Raw genomic sequence first — 16,170 nt, forward strand, 5'->3', positions numbered from 1 at the left:
GCAGCAGCCAGGTAAAGCAGCAGCCAGGTAAAGCAGCAGCCAGGTAAAGCAGCAGCGAGGTAAAGCAGCAGCCAGGTAAAGCAGCAGCCAGGTAAAGCAGCAGCCAGGTAAAGCAGCAGCCAGGTAAAGCAGCAGCCAGGTAAAGCAGCAGCCAGGTAAAGCAGCAGCCAGGTAAAGCAGCAGCCAGGTAAAGCAGCAGCCAGGTAAAGCAGCACTAACACCAGGTGTATTTTCACCCGGAGAACCAGGCTTGCTAAACCAGCCTATGGGGGTGCCACTAAGCATGATGGGGCCACGACGTACAGACTGAACTTAATGGAGCAATGTGTTTTCAAGCACCCCGAGTTTGAGAAAGGAAGCTATTTCAGCGGTACAGTACAAATGTGGGACTTTAACTTTACTATGATCTAAAATGATGCAGTAAAAATGCTTGATTTTGAGTTGCAGGAAAGCTTTGCTGCTTTGTATCATTACAAGGTCAGTCATATATGCAGATGGGCAGCCTTGACCTTCTCTTCATGTTTCTCCTGCACTGAGCGCTCTGCACTTTATTCCAGCACTTCTGTATCAGAATGATGCGTTAGGCGTTTCTTTTCATTCTTTCTGTGTGCGCACATCCGCGGAGAATCGCATCGAGCCTTAACTCATTGAGTGCCAATGACGTCTAAAGACGTCAATTCAAATAGTAACGTAGAGTGCCAATGACGTCTAAAGACGTCAATTGCGTTTTTTGACGGTGGGACGTGGATCAAAGCCTGATGCATCTCCTGTAAAAATATGGGGGATGTTGAATGTGTAAAAGCTATTTTACGGACCCATTAGGTGGCGACAGTGCTCTCCAGATTAGAGAAAGGCGAGGAAAAAAACAGAAGAAGCCGTGGGCACTGGGCACACGGAAACCGATGCATGCTGTAACGTTAGCTGTGCCAATCTGCTCCCACAATTGAGCCTTTCTGTCTGTTGCGATAGCCCCTCCACATGATTAGTTGCCAGAAAAGGAGCACCCGACACGAGCGTCTTTCTGAAAAGATAAATTATTCTCAGCTGGAAGCGCTGGGAGCCGGCGACAAAAACGGCGGAGTGCTGTGAAAATAGGCTGGGTGCAGCGCACTTTGAAACGTGCAGTGGAAAATTCAGAGCAGAGAGCCACCAGAGACACTCCCACGGAGGAGGAGTGTGCAGTTGAGGGGGGTGGGGCACGCAGGGCACCATACAACACCGACCCAGACAGCAGGCTCGATGGACAGACAGATTGGCAAACACAAGCTAGAATATCTGATGCCCACCAGCAGTAAATCAAGACCACGCAGGGGCCAGCGCTGCTGGTTGCAGCTAAAAAATATTATTTTGCCATCAAAATTCCTTTGTTTTCGCTCTTTTATTGAAGGAAATTATTTTTGAGGTGTCACTACATCAGAAAATATTAGCTTCAGAGTCAGTGATGTGCTTGAAATGCTTCATTTCACAAAAGGCTCATTATCTCAGCTTCTAGTTTGAAACGTCTGTTTTTGGTGAAATCAACCTATCTTCTCCGGCTGATAACTAAAGAACGGAAAATGATATCAATAAACTTTTTTTGCTGATGATACAAGAGAGTCTCATCGTTCTTTGGGCGTGTTCGGTGTTTACATAGTAATATCACACAATATTCTGTGGGGCTTGAGTTATCACTGAAAACGCTCTGAAAGGGCTGGCACTGGGAGCATCCGTTTTCCAAAAGTGGCTGGCACTCAATGAGTTAATGACTCAGACCAGCTGGTGTTTCTGCAGGCAGACAAATGGAGGATATTTCTCTGTGTGGAAAACATATAGAGAAGGTCAGCACTGTCCATCTGCTTATATTACTGAGATTATAATGATATACAAAGTGGGTTAAAAATCGCAAACCCTTCCTTTAATATGCAGCTTGTCCTACAGTGTATCAGTCATTTCCAGGATTTTTTCTCTTTTATTGCACCCCATAATCAAAGAATAAAGTAATGTCCCTTACAATTTAGTGTAACTTTTTAATGTACAACGCTAAAACCTCTCTCTGGGGGGCGAAGACGCCTTTGGGGTGCCAACAATTCCTCTATGCAGGAAAAGCCTTGCTGTCCCAACCTGTATTTGAAGAAGCACTGATCTAGAGTCAGTGCTGACGCTGAGCACTACCTCCTCTGATTGACTCCTCCCTTTTCTCTTGCAGGATGAGACTGTTACCATAGAGACCGTGGTCCCATTCGAGGTGTCTGTCAAGTTTGTGTCCACCAAGGTCTGTAGCTGATGCTTTATAGCACAAGTGTGTCAGTGTTTGTCTGTGAGTCTTTTAGCTTTTGGCTCAACAATGTTCATCCATGTTTCTGAGTCTAATGATCTAAAACACTGTTCTTTTAGATTGTCTCAGATAGAGATGAAACTATTCAAATTTAAAATTGTATTCTTATCACGATTATAATGACCAAATGTATCGCTGTTATAAGTATTTATTATCACGGTATCTATTATAAAAGGGAGCAATGTTTGTTTATTTCAATTTTTGTCCGACTGATGATGTCATAGGAGGCATTGTGACAGTGATGTGTCATAAGACTGATGATGTCATCAGTGATGTCATAAGAGCAAAATCATCTTATGACATCACTGATGACATCATCAGTCTTATGACGTCACTGATGACATCAGTGATGTCACAATGCCTCCTATGATATCAGTGGGACAAAAATGTAAACAAACAAACAGACATTGCCCACTTGCTGGTAGAGCTGCCGAAAATAATCGATTCAGAGATGCATCGCGATGCTTAATAGGACGATTCTGAATCGATTAACAAATATCAAAAATCGATTATTTATTTATTTATTTATTTTTTATAATGAAATAAAATAGAATGTAAGTACATGCAGTTGTTTATTTTAATTATGGATCATAATACAATGCAATTCCAAATGCACTTTTATTTTAAAAGTAGCCACACAGTGAGAAAAAAGAAAGTGAGAAAAAATAAATCATGTATTGCGGAAAAAGTTTTTTGATTGATTGATTGATTTATTTGGTGAAAAAAGTCACAGACCTTTCACCGAGGATAAAAACACAATAAGGCCTTGCGGCTTATTTCCATTGCGGTCCTCAGTGATGCATCGATTTAAGATGCATCGTATAATCGAATCGAATCGAATCGTAGACTTGTATAATCGTATCGAATCATGAGATCAGTGAAGATGCACAGCTCTACTTGCTGGGGCACGCACACACGCACACTCACACACACATGTAAAATTAAGGGGCACACACACACACACATGTAAACTTAAGGACAATAACATTTTGTGAGCAACACACCCACGCACGCCAATAGAGGAGGCGAGGCCACGCAGCAGCCAAGCTTCATTATGCAAGCTGCAGGGCGAGGCCACGCAGCAGCCGAGCTGCGTATGCCAGCTGCAGGGCGGGAATAGCGACTAGGAATTGAGTGTGCCAGATGCCTAGTTGTTAAAATGTGCTGAAAATGTTCAAAAAGTACTGATAATACGCTCAATAATAATAAGTTATAAGTTTTATATTGAAAACTCCAGATTCACCATGTTTTTCAAAGCACTGTAATCACGGTAACACGGTTTATCATTAAACTGGTAATCATTTCATCCCTAGTCTCAGATGAGAAAGCGATTGCTTGTGTTACCATGTATTCACACTAGGTGTGTCAGGATTCAATTTGACTTTCAATTTAAACTACTCCTTAAAGTACTCGTTTGCCAGAGGTAATAACTTATGCAGTAATAATAATAACTCAAACTGCCAAAAAAAAGACAGTGGCTTTTTGCAGGTGAAGAAACTCAAGCTGTTGTTTTAAAGTACCCTTCTGCCATCTAGTGGTTGCCTGGGTCCAGACCTTCCAATCCGCCCACTCCACTGAGTTGAGTTGTGGCTGCTTCTGCTTTAGCATCATGCTATGCAACAGGGATTTCTTGGGGTGAAAAAAGGATTAGTCTATCAGCGTAGGGGACTAATGTTTAGCCAATCAGTGTCAATAAACAGCACAAACACATCATGAGTGATAAGAGATCATTATTCATTTATCCTATGTTTCTTTTAGATTTTAAATAAATAGGCCTACAGATTTTGGAAATTTAGACTGAGATTACACATTACTTCCACTCGCAAACAAGACATGCAGGTTTTATTGAGTTTATAAACTACTATAGGCTCGTGGAGGCAGAAACTGCTGTTCAAAGAAATTAAATGACTCATGTGAATAAAAGTGGTAACGTTAGACAGTCCTTCAGTAACAGACTAATATCCAACACGGATTTTTGATTCTGACATACAGTAAAGCTCCGCTATAATTAATACACTTTGATGTGCGCTTTGAATTAATGTGGAAATAGGCGTGTCTGGCGCTGTCCATATTGCATTGTGATTGGCTAGTTCTTATAAACCACGCCTCTTTCGTGGGCACGAGCTCCTGTGCACGCGCATTTTCATGTGCACGAGCTCAGAGCTGGTTAGGGAAATCCTAAATTGACAGACCCAGCTGATAACCTCCTTCGTGGTATCTTTTAGCTAGCTTTTTAGTCAAACCAGATCAAGGGGACAGATCCTGGATCTGTTGATCTCCATTCGTGGTACACGCCCTAGCTCAGACAAGTGGCTCATTTATAAACAGCCTCTCAGAGCCAATCAGGACACTGCTATTTCACATTTTCCCAGGTTGGTCCAGCCTACATTAGTTAACCCTTTACTGGCTGTTTATGATGAGAATTTGTCATTTCTATTGGGTCACCTGTGACTAGTCAACTACCTTTTGGGAGTAGTCGATGACTGGGTGTGAATGCCCTAGTTTACAGGGTGAGTCATTGGATTGGGTGATGGCAGGGATCACTTCTGTCTTGATGACTGATTTAATGAATTAAATTATTATGATTACGGTATATCTGCTTGTATCTTTGAAGTTTGAGCCGTTGGAGCGGGTAGCAGTGGACATCCCCTTCCTGTTGATGAGCGACCTGCTGTCGTCGTCTCCTTGGCCCCTCCTGCTGGCCGCCTCCTCTCTGCAGCTGGTTACCATGACGAGCAGCACCCCCCAGCTCCACTCACAGCTACAACAAGGTATCTGTTTATTTTATATATCTTATATATATATATATATATATAATTTATTTCTTCATTTATTTATAATGATCCCCATTAGCTGACGCCTAGACGACAGCTAGTCTTCCTGCGGTCCAAGACAACAACACATGCTACATGACAGACATACAAAGAAAATGAAATCAAATACAAAGAATCAAAAGCAACACACTAACGAATAAGAATAAAACATCCATCTATCCATCCATCTTCAACCGCTTATCCGGGGTCGAGTCGCGGAGGTAGCAGTTCCAGCAGGGGACCAGCAGGGGACCCCAGACTTGCCTTTCCCTGGCCACATTAGCCAGCTCTGACTGGGGGATCCCGAGTCGTTCCCAGGCCAGCGTGGAGATATAATCTCTCCACCTAGCCCCTCGCTCTGCCCCGTGGTCTCCTCCAAGCTGGACGTGCCTCCAGGAGGGATCCTTACCAGATGCCCCAACCACCTCAACTGACTCATTTTCTATGCAAAGGAGCAGCGGCAGAATTAAAACGGGGTGGGGGGAAACAAGGATTAAAAAATGCACACACACACACACACACACACACACACACACACACACACACACACATATATATATATACACAGAACCGTTCCAAAAAATTTGAATATCATGGAAATACCATGGATGACCGTGAGCTTCAGCGGATTGTCAAGCAAAGACGATTAAAAAATTTGGCGGAGATTCAGAGGGAGTGGACTGAGGCTGGAATCAGTCATAACTGAGAAGTAACTGTTGATTTTCTTCACACTATTCTAATTTCTTGAAATACTGTTTTGGGGGTTTTGTGGAGCTGTAGGCCAAAATTATGAAAAATGAAACGAATCAAGGCTAGAAATATTTCACTTTGTGTGTAATTAATCTATAATCTATGTGTGTGTGTGTGTGTATATATATATATATATATATATATATATATATATATATATATATATATATGCTTCATTGCAAAACTACCTAGATTTTGTTGATGTCGGGGCACACTATATGATCTTTAGGTATATTATTAAGGCTGGGGTTCACGTCAGTGCCTGATCACCCTGTCACAGATTATTTTCCAATAATTATCGTCTCGGTGTGTGTGTGTGTGTGTGTGTGTGTGTGTGTGTGTGTGTGTGTGCGTGTGTGTGTGTGCGCGTGTGCGTGTGTGTGTGTGTGCGCGTGCAGTGGTTCTACAGACAGGCGAGTGTGCCAGCGAGTGTTTCTGTCTCCAGTGTCCACCGGTCACCAACGGCAACAACACTGTGGCTACAGGACAGTACTTGATATCATGGAGGAGGTACACACACACTCACACATACTGTACATACTGTATGCACATGAAAATGCACAAAACACATTTCTAGATCATGTATCAAGAGATAGACCATAATATATCCTCCCTTTGTCCATGCTTGGCTGTATAAACTCGGTTAAGAGGTTCCACTATCTTTGTCAAAACATTCCCATCTTCCTTACATCGGCTTTCTTCAAAGAACTGGGCTCCATAATTCTGTCCTACATCTGGAACTATAAGAACCATAGAATTTCAAAAATTCACTTGCAAAAACCCAAGTCTGAAGGAGGGCTGACCTTACCAGTGTTTAGGCACTGCTACTGGGCTGCCAATGTTTTGGCGGCAAGGGACCCCTGTGGCTAAAACTGGAGGTCAGCTCTAATGCCAACTCCTCCCTGCCAGCCATGTTATTTTCTAAGCTAGAGACGCCTGGGGCTTTAAATAATTTAGCTTTTATTATGAAAAACTCTGTCAGGATCCTGAGCCAGGTTAGGTGCATTTTGAGTATATACCAGATGTTTCTGTTCATACAGAAAACAATCAACTGCACCAAAGATGGATCTATCCCAACAGATCATCTTATCAAAACAGCACATAGTTAATGAGGGGAGAGACAGAGCACTGATTTCTAACCCCACATAGGATAAGCAATAACCACGCCCTGTGGCGCCGGGATTGGCCAGGAGCAACACTGGAGGGCACGCAGCCCAGCGATTTCATGAACCAACTGAATAGCTCTTGAGAACGGACAGCGATTTCGAGAGCGGACATTGAAATGAATTATGGTCACCTACCTTCCTTAGCATAGTAATAATAATAATAAGCATAATAATTGTAATCTACACAATGTACACAATCTACAAAAACATGCAATAATATAAACGGTCTTGTGTTCACGTTCATAGCTCATATAATATAATGTATCATATCGTTAATTTCAAGCTCAATTCTTACCCAGAGAAAAGGTACAGCACTGAAAATGTAACAAGCAATAGTTTTTTAAACATCTTTATTTTAAAAGATGAAAAACCCCAGGTGCTTTAGTCCCAAGCTTCAATGCTCCTGGCCAATCCCAGCGCCACAGGGCGTGGTTATTGCTTATCCCATCTGGACGGCACGGTGGCTCAGTGGTTAACACTGTTGCCTCACAGCAAGAAGGTCCCGGGTTCGAACCCCGGTCGTCCCAGGTCCTTTCTGTGTGGAGTTTGCATGTTCTCCCCGTGTCCGTGTGGGTTTTCTCCGGGTGCTCCGGTTTCCTCCCTTCACCAAAGAAAGACATGTATGTTAGGGTTAATACTCCTGTCAGTGCCCCTGACCAAGGTACTGGCAAAAGAACTGGAGTTGGTCCCCGGGCGCTGCACAGTGGCTGCCCACTGCTCCTAGTTCTAGGAAGGTTCCTAGTAGAGGATGGGTCAAATGCAGAGGATGAATTTCCCCAAGGGGATAAATAAAGGATAACTTAACTTAACTAACTATGTGGGGTTAGAAATCACGCAGCACATAGAGACAGAGCACATAGTTAATGAGGGGAGAGACAGAGCACATAGAGAAGTCCCACTGAGGCTGGATTTGAATTTTTTTATTATTTTGCAACAGAATTGATAACCTTGTTTTAAAGACCCATGAGACATGTTTGATACAGTTAAAAAATAGCATGTGAACTTTATTGTACCCTTCTGTTAACAGACAGTCGTCCGGTCCAGACAGTCCTCTGGTCCAGACCACAGTGACTCTGCCTCATGTCATGCTGGAGACGGTCCCTCTATACGTCCATGCTGGTCAGTATAATATGTTGCTGCAATGAATAGTTTTTACACTCCATGTCCGTATGCCTACTGCCTATAGATTATACTATACTATACTATACTATATTATACTATATTATACTATATTATACTATACTATACTATACTATCTACTGCCTAGCCATTTATGACACGTTATGCTTATGTAGAAATGTTGCAAATACATGCCAGATATTGAGTCAAACTCACAAAAAGACGTTTCAACACTTGATACATTTGCCGTTAGTTATCTTCCTACTTCTTATCTCTGTATATTGATGTAACCGCTACGCTGCATACAGACACTAAGACAAATTCCTCGTATGTAACTTGCATACTGTGGCAATAAAAGTGATTCTGATTCTGATTCTGATATATTAACCATATTTCCATATGCCTGTGTGTGTGTGTGTGTGTGTGTGTGTGTGTGTGTGTGTGTGTGTGTGTGTGTGTGTGTGTGTGTGTGTGTGTGTGTGTGTGTGTGTGCGTGCGTGCGTGCGTGCGTGCGTGTGCGTGCATGCGTGTCTGTGTGTGTGAAGAGCTGCCATCGTTTGGGCGGGTCAGAGAGTCTCTGGCGGTGCGGTACCACATCCAGAACAGAACGTCTCTGGTCCAGGAGGTGGAGATGGCTGTGGAACCCTCTGATGCCTTCATGTTCTCTGGACTCAAACAGGTGAGCTGAGACTCCAGTCCACTGTTAAAGGGACAGTTCACCCTAAAATCCAAAAGTGCTATTTATCCATATAGATCATTTTGTGTTAGTTGCCTGAGTTTTGGAGATATCGGGCCTAGAAATTCCTGCCTTCTCTCCAATACAATGGAACTGGATGACACTCGGCTTGTTGTGCTCAAAGCACACACAAAATACATTTCAAAAACTCAACAGCAACGTCTCTTTCCAGAAATCATGACCCGGTTGCTCAAGATAATGCACAGACCTTGTTATGAGCAGTTTAATGTCGGAACTATTTTCTTTCAACCAAACTACACCCACTAGCTGCTAGCTAGTTCCTACATGAAACTGCAGCTACCAGCAGCTAGCTAGCAGCTAGTGGGTGTAGTTTGGTTGAAAGTGGTAAATGGTAAATGGCCTGCATTTATACAGCGCTTTTATCCAAAGCGCTTTACAGTCAGTAGGTACATTCACCCATTCATACACCGATGGTGGCAGGCTGCCACGCAGGGTGCTGGCACACCAACGGGAGCAATTTGGGGTTCAGTGTCTTGCCCAAGGACACTTCGACATGCAGACTGGAGGAGCCGGGAATCAAACCACCGACCTCTTTCATCCAAAGCGATTAGTGATGACCCGCTCTACCTCCTGAGCTACAGCCGCCCCCAACAAGAACATTGTTCCTACATGAAACTGCTTACTATAGAGAGCTCCAGGAACGAGTCCGGAAATCATCGATGCTAACAGCCCTGGTTCTTCACAGTTTTCGCCTATGGTAGTTTTGAATGGGTTTTTGGCGCGATGCTTCTAACAATCTCTCTGGGCAACGCTGGCTTAATCAAATGCGAACCAGTGTTTAGTAATATCATCTTCACACATGAAGACCACTTTTATGAGTTTTGAAGCTTTTATGTGCCGTTAAAAGGGTGGCTAGCTAGCAAACGGCTAAATGAGACTACAATGTCGACGCGGATATTATACGTCATCACGAGTGAACGCGGAAATTCTTTCTCTCGCAATCAATGCGTGGACGCCTATGCGACAGTGTGTAGTTCTGGATTAGCTTAGCACAAGCTTTTTACCTCTAGGGCTCGCAGTTACGCTTCAAAACTCATGAAAGTGGTCCTCATGTGTGAAGATTATCCCGCTGAACCTTGGTTCGCGTTTGATTAAACTTGCGTTGCCCACAGACATTATTTGAAGCATCGCGCCAAAAACCCATTCAAAAATCCCATAGACAGAAACAGTGAAGAACCAGGAAGTTCGGGACTTCCGCATTCAGCCTACAAAAATACGTCATCCCTGGAGCTCTCTATAAGGTATGTAGATTACATTGAGCAACCAGGATATGATTTCTGGAAAGAGACATTCCTGTTGAGTTTTTCAAACTTTTCAGGGAGAAACAAAGTTATGGTGGACTGTTTTTTAACATTTCAGAAAGTCCAAAGCCGCTTTTGAACTGACATTGAATCGATTATGCTACAGCATAACAGACGACAGCATTATGTTACCAAATCTGCTTCCATCCTAAATTGGGCGAAATTGGTCTCAAATTGGATCTGGATTGTTGTCACCCTGCAGTAATTTAGTCACAAATAAATACATGGACAGAAAGATGCATTAAACTGTGTGTCTGCCTGCTGACGTGCTCTCGTGTGTGTGTGTGTGTCTGTGTGTGTGTACTTATGTGTGTGTGTGTGTGTGTGTGTGTGTGTGTACAGGTGCGTCTGCGTATCCTGCCCGGCTCTGAGCAGCAGATGCTGTATAACTATTACCCTCTGATGGCCGGGTATCAAACCCTCCCCCAGCTGAACATCAGCCTGCCCCGCTGCCCCACTGCCAGCCCACACACACTGCGCCGCTTCCTGCCCCAACGCATCTTTGTCAAGGTACACACACACACACACACACACACACACACACAGAGTGTGGCACTTCCTGCCCCAACGCATCTTTGTCAAGGTACACACACACACACACACACACACACACACACACACACACACACACACACACACTGCGCCGCTTCCTGCCCCAACGCATCTTTGTCAAGGTACACACACACACACACACACACACACACACACACACACACACACGCAAAGAGTGTGGCACTTCCTGGCCCAACGCATCTTTGTCAAGGTACACACACACACACGCACACACACACGCACACACACACACACACACACACACCAACCCCACCCAGGGCTTCAGCCATAACACCTCTTTCTAATATATACATTACACACACTTAGAAGGCTGTGCGCCCCCTGGTGAGTAGCCTTTGTACCACCGCGGTTTGGTGTTTAATTAAAGCCCCATTCAGCAACTTTTCCAAGTTTTGCTATTGGGGAAACAGCGTCCTCTGGGTGCAATAGCATCGTTATCGATATCGCCGTTCAACGTCAACAAAACACAGCGCCAGAAAGCTCCATGTACATGTTGTGACATCGGGTACTCACCACATGATGAAATAATAATCCATTCTTACGTGAAACGTCATTTTCGTAGCAAATCCACAGGAGTTACTTCCTTGTTTTCATGAACACAACGCTCCCGCTGTAGAGCGCATGCGCGCATCTTGCCTCCGGGACGCAGCCAGGTACACAACTGCTTAGTCCCAGGAGAGGCCTTTAGAGGGCGCTGTGTGACCAATAGAGGTGACATTTCACTGTACCATCAATGACTAAAGAGCTGTTATATTAAGGTGAAAAGGTTATTGATTGGGGCTTTAATACTGCAGGCCATTTGGTAAAAATTTAATTGCGGACCATCTATGTATACACTTTCATACTCCATAATGTACACACACATACACAGAAACAAAGTCGATTTCACATCTTAATGAGTAATAAAATGGCAGATGCTGATTGGTTGGATTTGTATTTGCATGTTTGTTTTTTGTTTGCTTTTCAGCCTCAGGGTCGACAGTTGGACGATGATTCCATCGCCGCCGCCTGAGATCAACACATTGACACGGCGTGGCTTTTCCTGAGATCATTCTTCAACAGCAGCGTTACAGTAACATGACAGTTAATCATTATTCTAACAGCAGCGTTACAGTAACATGACAGTTAATCATTATTCTCCTGTGTGATTCCTCTAAGATGACGTTAACACAATTTGTTTCATGTTTTTCTGTAAAAGCAGAATTGTTGAAAGTCAGCCGAGACAGGAGACATTTGATTCCAGTATTTGTGTTCTGATTAATAAGTAATAAATGGACGTGATCATGACTGAACACTGATCATTGAACTGATACACTGCCTGTGTGAGTGTATCAATCATGCATGTATCAATATGTATCAATCACATGTTAATTATATCAAAAGTTGAGCCTACTTGAGTGTGATATTACTAATGCTTAACATTTAAACTGTCACTAAAAATGTCATTAGAGTTTAATTAAATATTAATGATGTAAAATATGTCCTAACTTGACCTTACATTTGTGTGTTAAGTTTGTTTTCACTGGGCGCTTGTTACATTGTGGAGGTTGTCTTGAAAAAGCCACTTTGTTTCACCAGTACTAATTGCTTTCAGGAATGCTAACAAGTAACACATATTCCCAATATTGAGTAGTACCTGGAAAAGAAAAAAACAAGAGAATAAAATGTTAAAAGGTGCTATTGATAACATCAAACATCAAAGACATGTATGTTAGGGTTAATACTCCTGTCAGTGCCCCTGACCAAGGCAATGGCGAAAGAACTGGAGTTGGTCCCCGGTCGCTGCACTGCGGCTGCCCACTGCTCCTAGTTCTAGGAAGGTTCCTAGTAGAGGATGGGTCAAATGCAGAGGATGAATTTCCCCATGGGGATAAATAAAGGATAACTTAACTTAAATTAACTTAACTTAACATTCAACATTGATAACTTTCTAGATGTCAGACTCCCCCTTCCATTGCATTCACATCACAGCACAGTTGTTGCTCAGAAACAGAACCTAGCCAGGTAAACCAGCCCATCACGTGAACTCACATTTAATTTGGTTCTGTGAGATGGGCTGACCCCAAGCTTTCTCTCAGTGTATCGCAGTGGGCGGGTGTACTTGCCTTGACAGACAACTCCTTCAGCCAATCAGCGTTGGATCCAGTCAAACCCAAATCCACTCGGGAGAACGGCAAAAACATATTTTCCACCGAGAAACTCTGCTGTTGCGGCGATACTCCTGTACTTGTTTAATTGTTCTTATTGAGTCTATTTCTGCAATAACTCCACTTTATGGCTGTTTAAACTAGGCAAACGCTGACATTACTCCTCCAGGTGGACAGGCAAGGAGGCGGCCATTACTGTTTTGTTAGTGCACTGCTAGTGGCGTTCCTGATTGGCCAACTTGCGCTGTCATTCACAGGGCACTGAGCGCAGTCGCTGATTGGCTCATCCACTTTGCAGCTTCTGCTCAACACCATCCCAGGCCTTGGGGCCAGACGGTCTCGCAGAACCAAATGAAATGTGAGTTCACGCGATGGGCTGGTTTACCAGGCTAGTTTTGGTTTATTGCCTGTAGATTCAAGAAACAATTAATATCAACCTCAGAAACACAGACATAAACAGAACAGTTCATTTTGAGCCAGACATTTTTTTCAATTATTAATTCAGCATCATAATATATAGGGTGGAGACTCTGGAGACGATGTGCCATCGGCACACTTTTTTTTTGGGGTGTGACCAAACTCATGCCGCAATTTGGCACTGCACTCTGTCGGGTCCCCTGCAGCGCATCCCCCAGGTTTGAAGTCGATCTGATCGACGGCTTTTGAGATACTTGTTTTGTGTGTGTTGCCAGTAGTTGGCACTATGACTATGCACGTACCAGAATGTGGCACTGCACTCTGTCGGGTCCACAGCTGCGCACTCCCCAAGTTTGAAGTCGATTGGATCGACGGTTCTCGAGATGAACTGCTTTTTGTGTTGGCAGTAGGTGGTACTATGACTATGCGCATGTCTGAAATTCAGCACTGCACTCATCGGGTTCCCGGCGGCGTACTCCCCAAGTGTGTGTGTGTGTCTTGTATATATATGTGTGTATATACAGTACATTATATATATATATATATATATATATATATATATATATATACCGTAATTTCCGCACTATAAGCCGCAGCAGCAAAATTGCCTGTTTGTTACATATATAAGCCGCACCGGACTATAAGCCGCAGGTGTTTTAATGTTTTTTTTTTTTTTTTTTTTTTTTTTTAATTGTGTTTTAATGTTTAATTACCATATGTAAGGGGTCATGCACAGAGGGGATTGTCGGGAAAGAGATGGCTGTTTGAGGAAGCTCCCATTTATTAACATTTCAACAAAACAACATAACACAACACCACCTGTGTTTTTATGCCTCCGCCGGCGATAGCCAGGCCGGAGGCATTATGGATCCGGGTTGTCCGTCCGTACGTAATGCTGTCCGTACGATGTTTGTTAACACGATATCTGAGGAACGCCTGGACGGAATTTCATCAGATTCGCCTTAAACATTCACTTAGGCTCAAGGATGATCTGATTAGATTTTGGTGGTCAAAGGTCAAAGGTCAAGGTCACTGTGACCTCTCGAACGCCATTTTCAAGCTTGTTAACGCGATATCTGAGGAACGCTTGGACGGAATTTCATCAGATTCGCCTTAAACATTCACTTAGGCTCAAGGATGATCTGATTAGATTTTGGTGGTCAAAGGTCAAGGTCACTGTGACCTCTCCAACGCCATTTTCAAGCTTGTTAACGCGATATCTGAGGAACGCTTGGACGGAATTTCATCAGATTCGCCTTAAACATTCACTTAGGCTCAAGGATGATCTGATTAGATTTTGGTGGTCAAAGGTCAAAGGTCAAGGTCACTGTGACCTCTCGAACGCCATTTTCAAGCTTGTTAACGCGATATCTCAGGAATGCCTTGACGGAATTTAATCAAACTTGTCTCAAACATCGACTTGGACTCAAGGATGAACTGATTAGATTTTGGTGGTCAAAGGTCAAGGTCACTGTGACCTCTTGAACGCCATTTTCAAGCTTGTTAACGCGATATCTCAGGAATGCCTTGACGGAATTTAATCAAACTTGTCTCAAACATCGACTTGGACTCAAGGATGAACTGATTACATTTTGGTGGTCAAAAGTCAAAGGTCAAGGTCACTGTGACCTCTCAAACGCCATTTCCAGCTTGTTAACGCGATATCTCACGAATGCCTTGACGGAATTTCATTAAATTTGCCTCAAACATCGCCTTAGACTCAAGGATGATCTGATTAGATTTTGGTGGTCAAAGGTCAAAGGTCAAGGTGAGCTCTCGAGCGCCATTTTCAAGCTTGTTAACGCGATATCTCAGGAATGCCTTGACGGAATTTAATCAAACTTGTCTCAAACATCGACTTGGACTCAAGGATGAACTGATTACATTTTGGTGGTCAAAGTTCAAGGTCACTGTGACCTCTCACACACCCAATTTCCAAGCTCTGTAACGCAACATCACCGGAGCGCCTAGACGGAATCTCTTCCAATTTGCCTCAAATGGCGATTTGGACTCCAGAATGAACTCATGGCGGAGGCATAAGTCTGCGTTGCGGTCGTTCTAGTTTTTTACAGTGCACACAGTGTCCGCGGTGTGGTGAAAAGAGGGCAAGAGAGGAAATTAAAACAGAAGTGGATTTATAGTTAGAAAGAGTGCTAAAGAAGAGAGAATTCTGTTTTTTTTTTTTTTTTTCGAAAAAATCCATAGATAAGCCGCACCGTTATATAAGCCGCAGGGCCAAAAAACGGGGGGAAAGCCGCGGCTTATAGTCCGAAATTTACGGTATATATATATATATATATATATATACACACACATACAGTATATATACATATATAATTCCACACCTTTCTAAAGGCTTAGTGGATGTATCATTTTTTCCAAATTATTTGTTATCAATAGTAGGGCATTCACGACTAGTGAATTTTACTAGTCGACTAGTGGTCCCTACAGGTAGTCGACTAGTCGACTAACCGTTTAAAAAAAAATATATATATATATATTTTTTTTTATCTTTAAGAAATAACATGAGGTATTTACACGACATACATGGACTATCATATCCCATATCCCCCACAAAGAACATCAAAACACAACAAAACAAAACAAGAAAACTGCACAAGATACACAATAATCCAAGAACAAACAAGACTATTGGACAAACAACCAAACAAAAACAATGCATTCAGCTCCTATCCTGATAAGCCTAATGACACTGGGGTAAAAAGTTCTTAAAGTCAAACTCTGTATGTGGTTGCCATATTTTGGGGATGTCTAAGAATCTGCCTTTGCTCTTGTAGTAAATGTTATCCAAC

At 43.0% G+C, this 16,170-nt stretch overlaps 1 protein-coding gene across 1 annotated transcript in view; it reads left to right on the forward strand.

Annotated features, from left to right (window-relative positions):
• The window catches only part of LOC310771458 (trafficking protein particle complex subunit 11-like), a gene marked incomplete at its 5' end in the record, with an annotated part of 31,614 nt that extends 19,534 nt beyond the window's left edge, over nucleotides 1–12,080 (forward strand). Inside the window, 7 exons of the mRNA XM_083664068.1 lie at nucleotides 2,186–2,251; nucleotides 4,929–5,085; nucleotides 6,276–6,387; nucleotides 8,071–8,162; nucleotides 8,708–8,841; nucleotides 10,563–10,730; nucleotides 11,761–12,080. Of these exons, the coding sequence (XP_083520194.1) occupies nucleotides 2,186–2,251; nucleotides 4,929–5,085; nucleotides 6,276–6,387; nucleotides 8,071–8,162; nucleotides 8,708–8,841; nucleotides 10,563–10,730; nucleotides 11,761–11,805 (774 nt within the window). The remainder of the gene's footprint in view (nucleotides 1–2,185; nucleotides 2,252–4,928; nucleotides 5,086–6,275; nucleotides 6,388–8,070; nucleotides 8,163–8,707; nucleotides 8,842–10,562; nucleotides 10,731–11,760) is intronic.
• Between the last annotated feature and the right edge of the window lie 4,090 nt (nucleotides 12,081–16,170).

This window comes from Poromitra crassiceps (genome assembly GCF_964638095.1).
Source record: "Poromitra crassiceps genome assembly, contig: HAP1_SCAFFOLD_669, whole genome shotgun sequence".
Lineage (NCBI taxonomy): Eukaryota > Metazoa > Chordata > Actinopteri > Beryciformes > Melamphaidae > Poromitra > Poromitra crassiceps.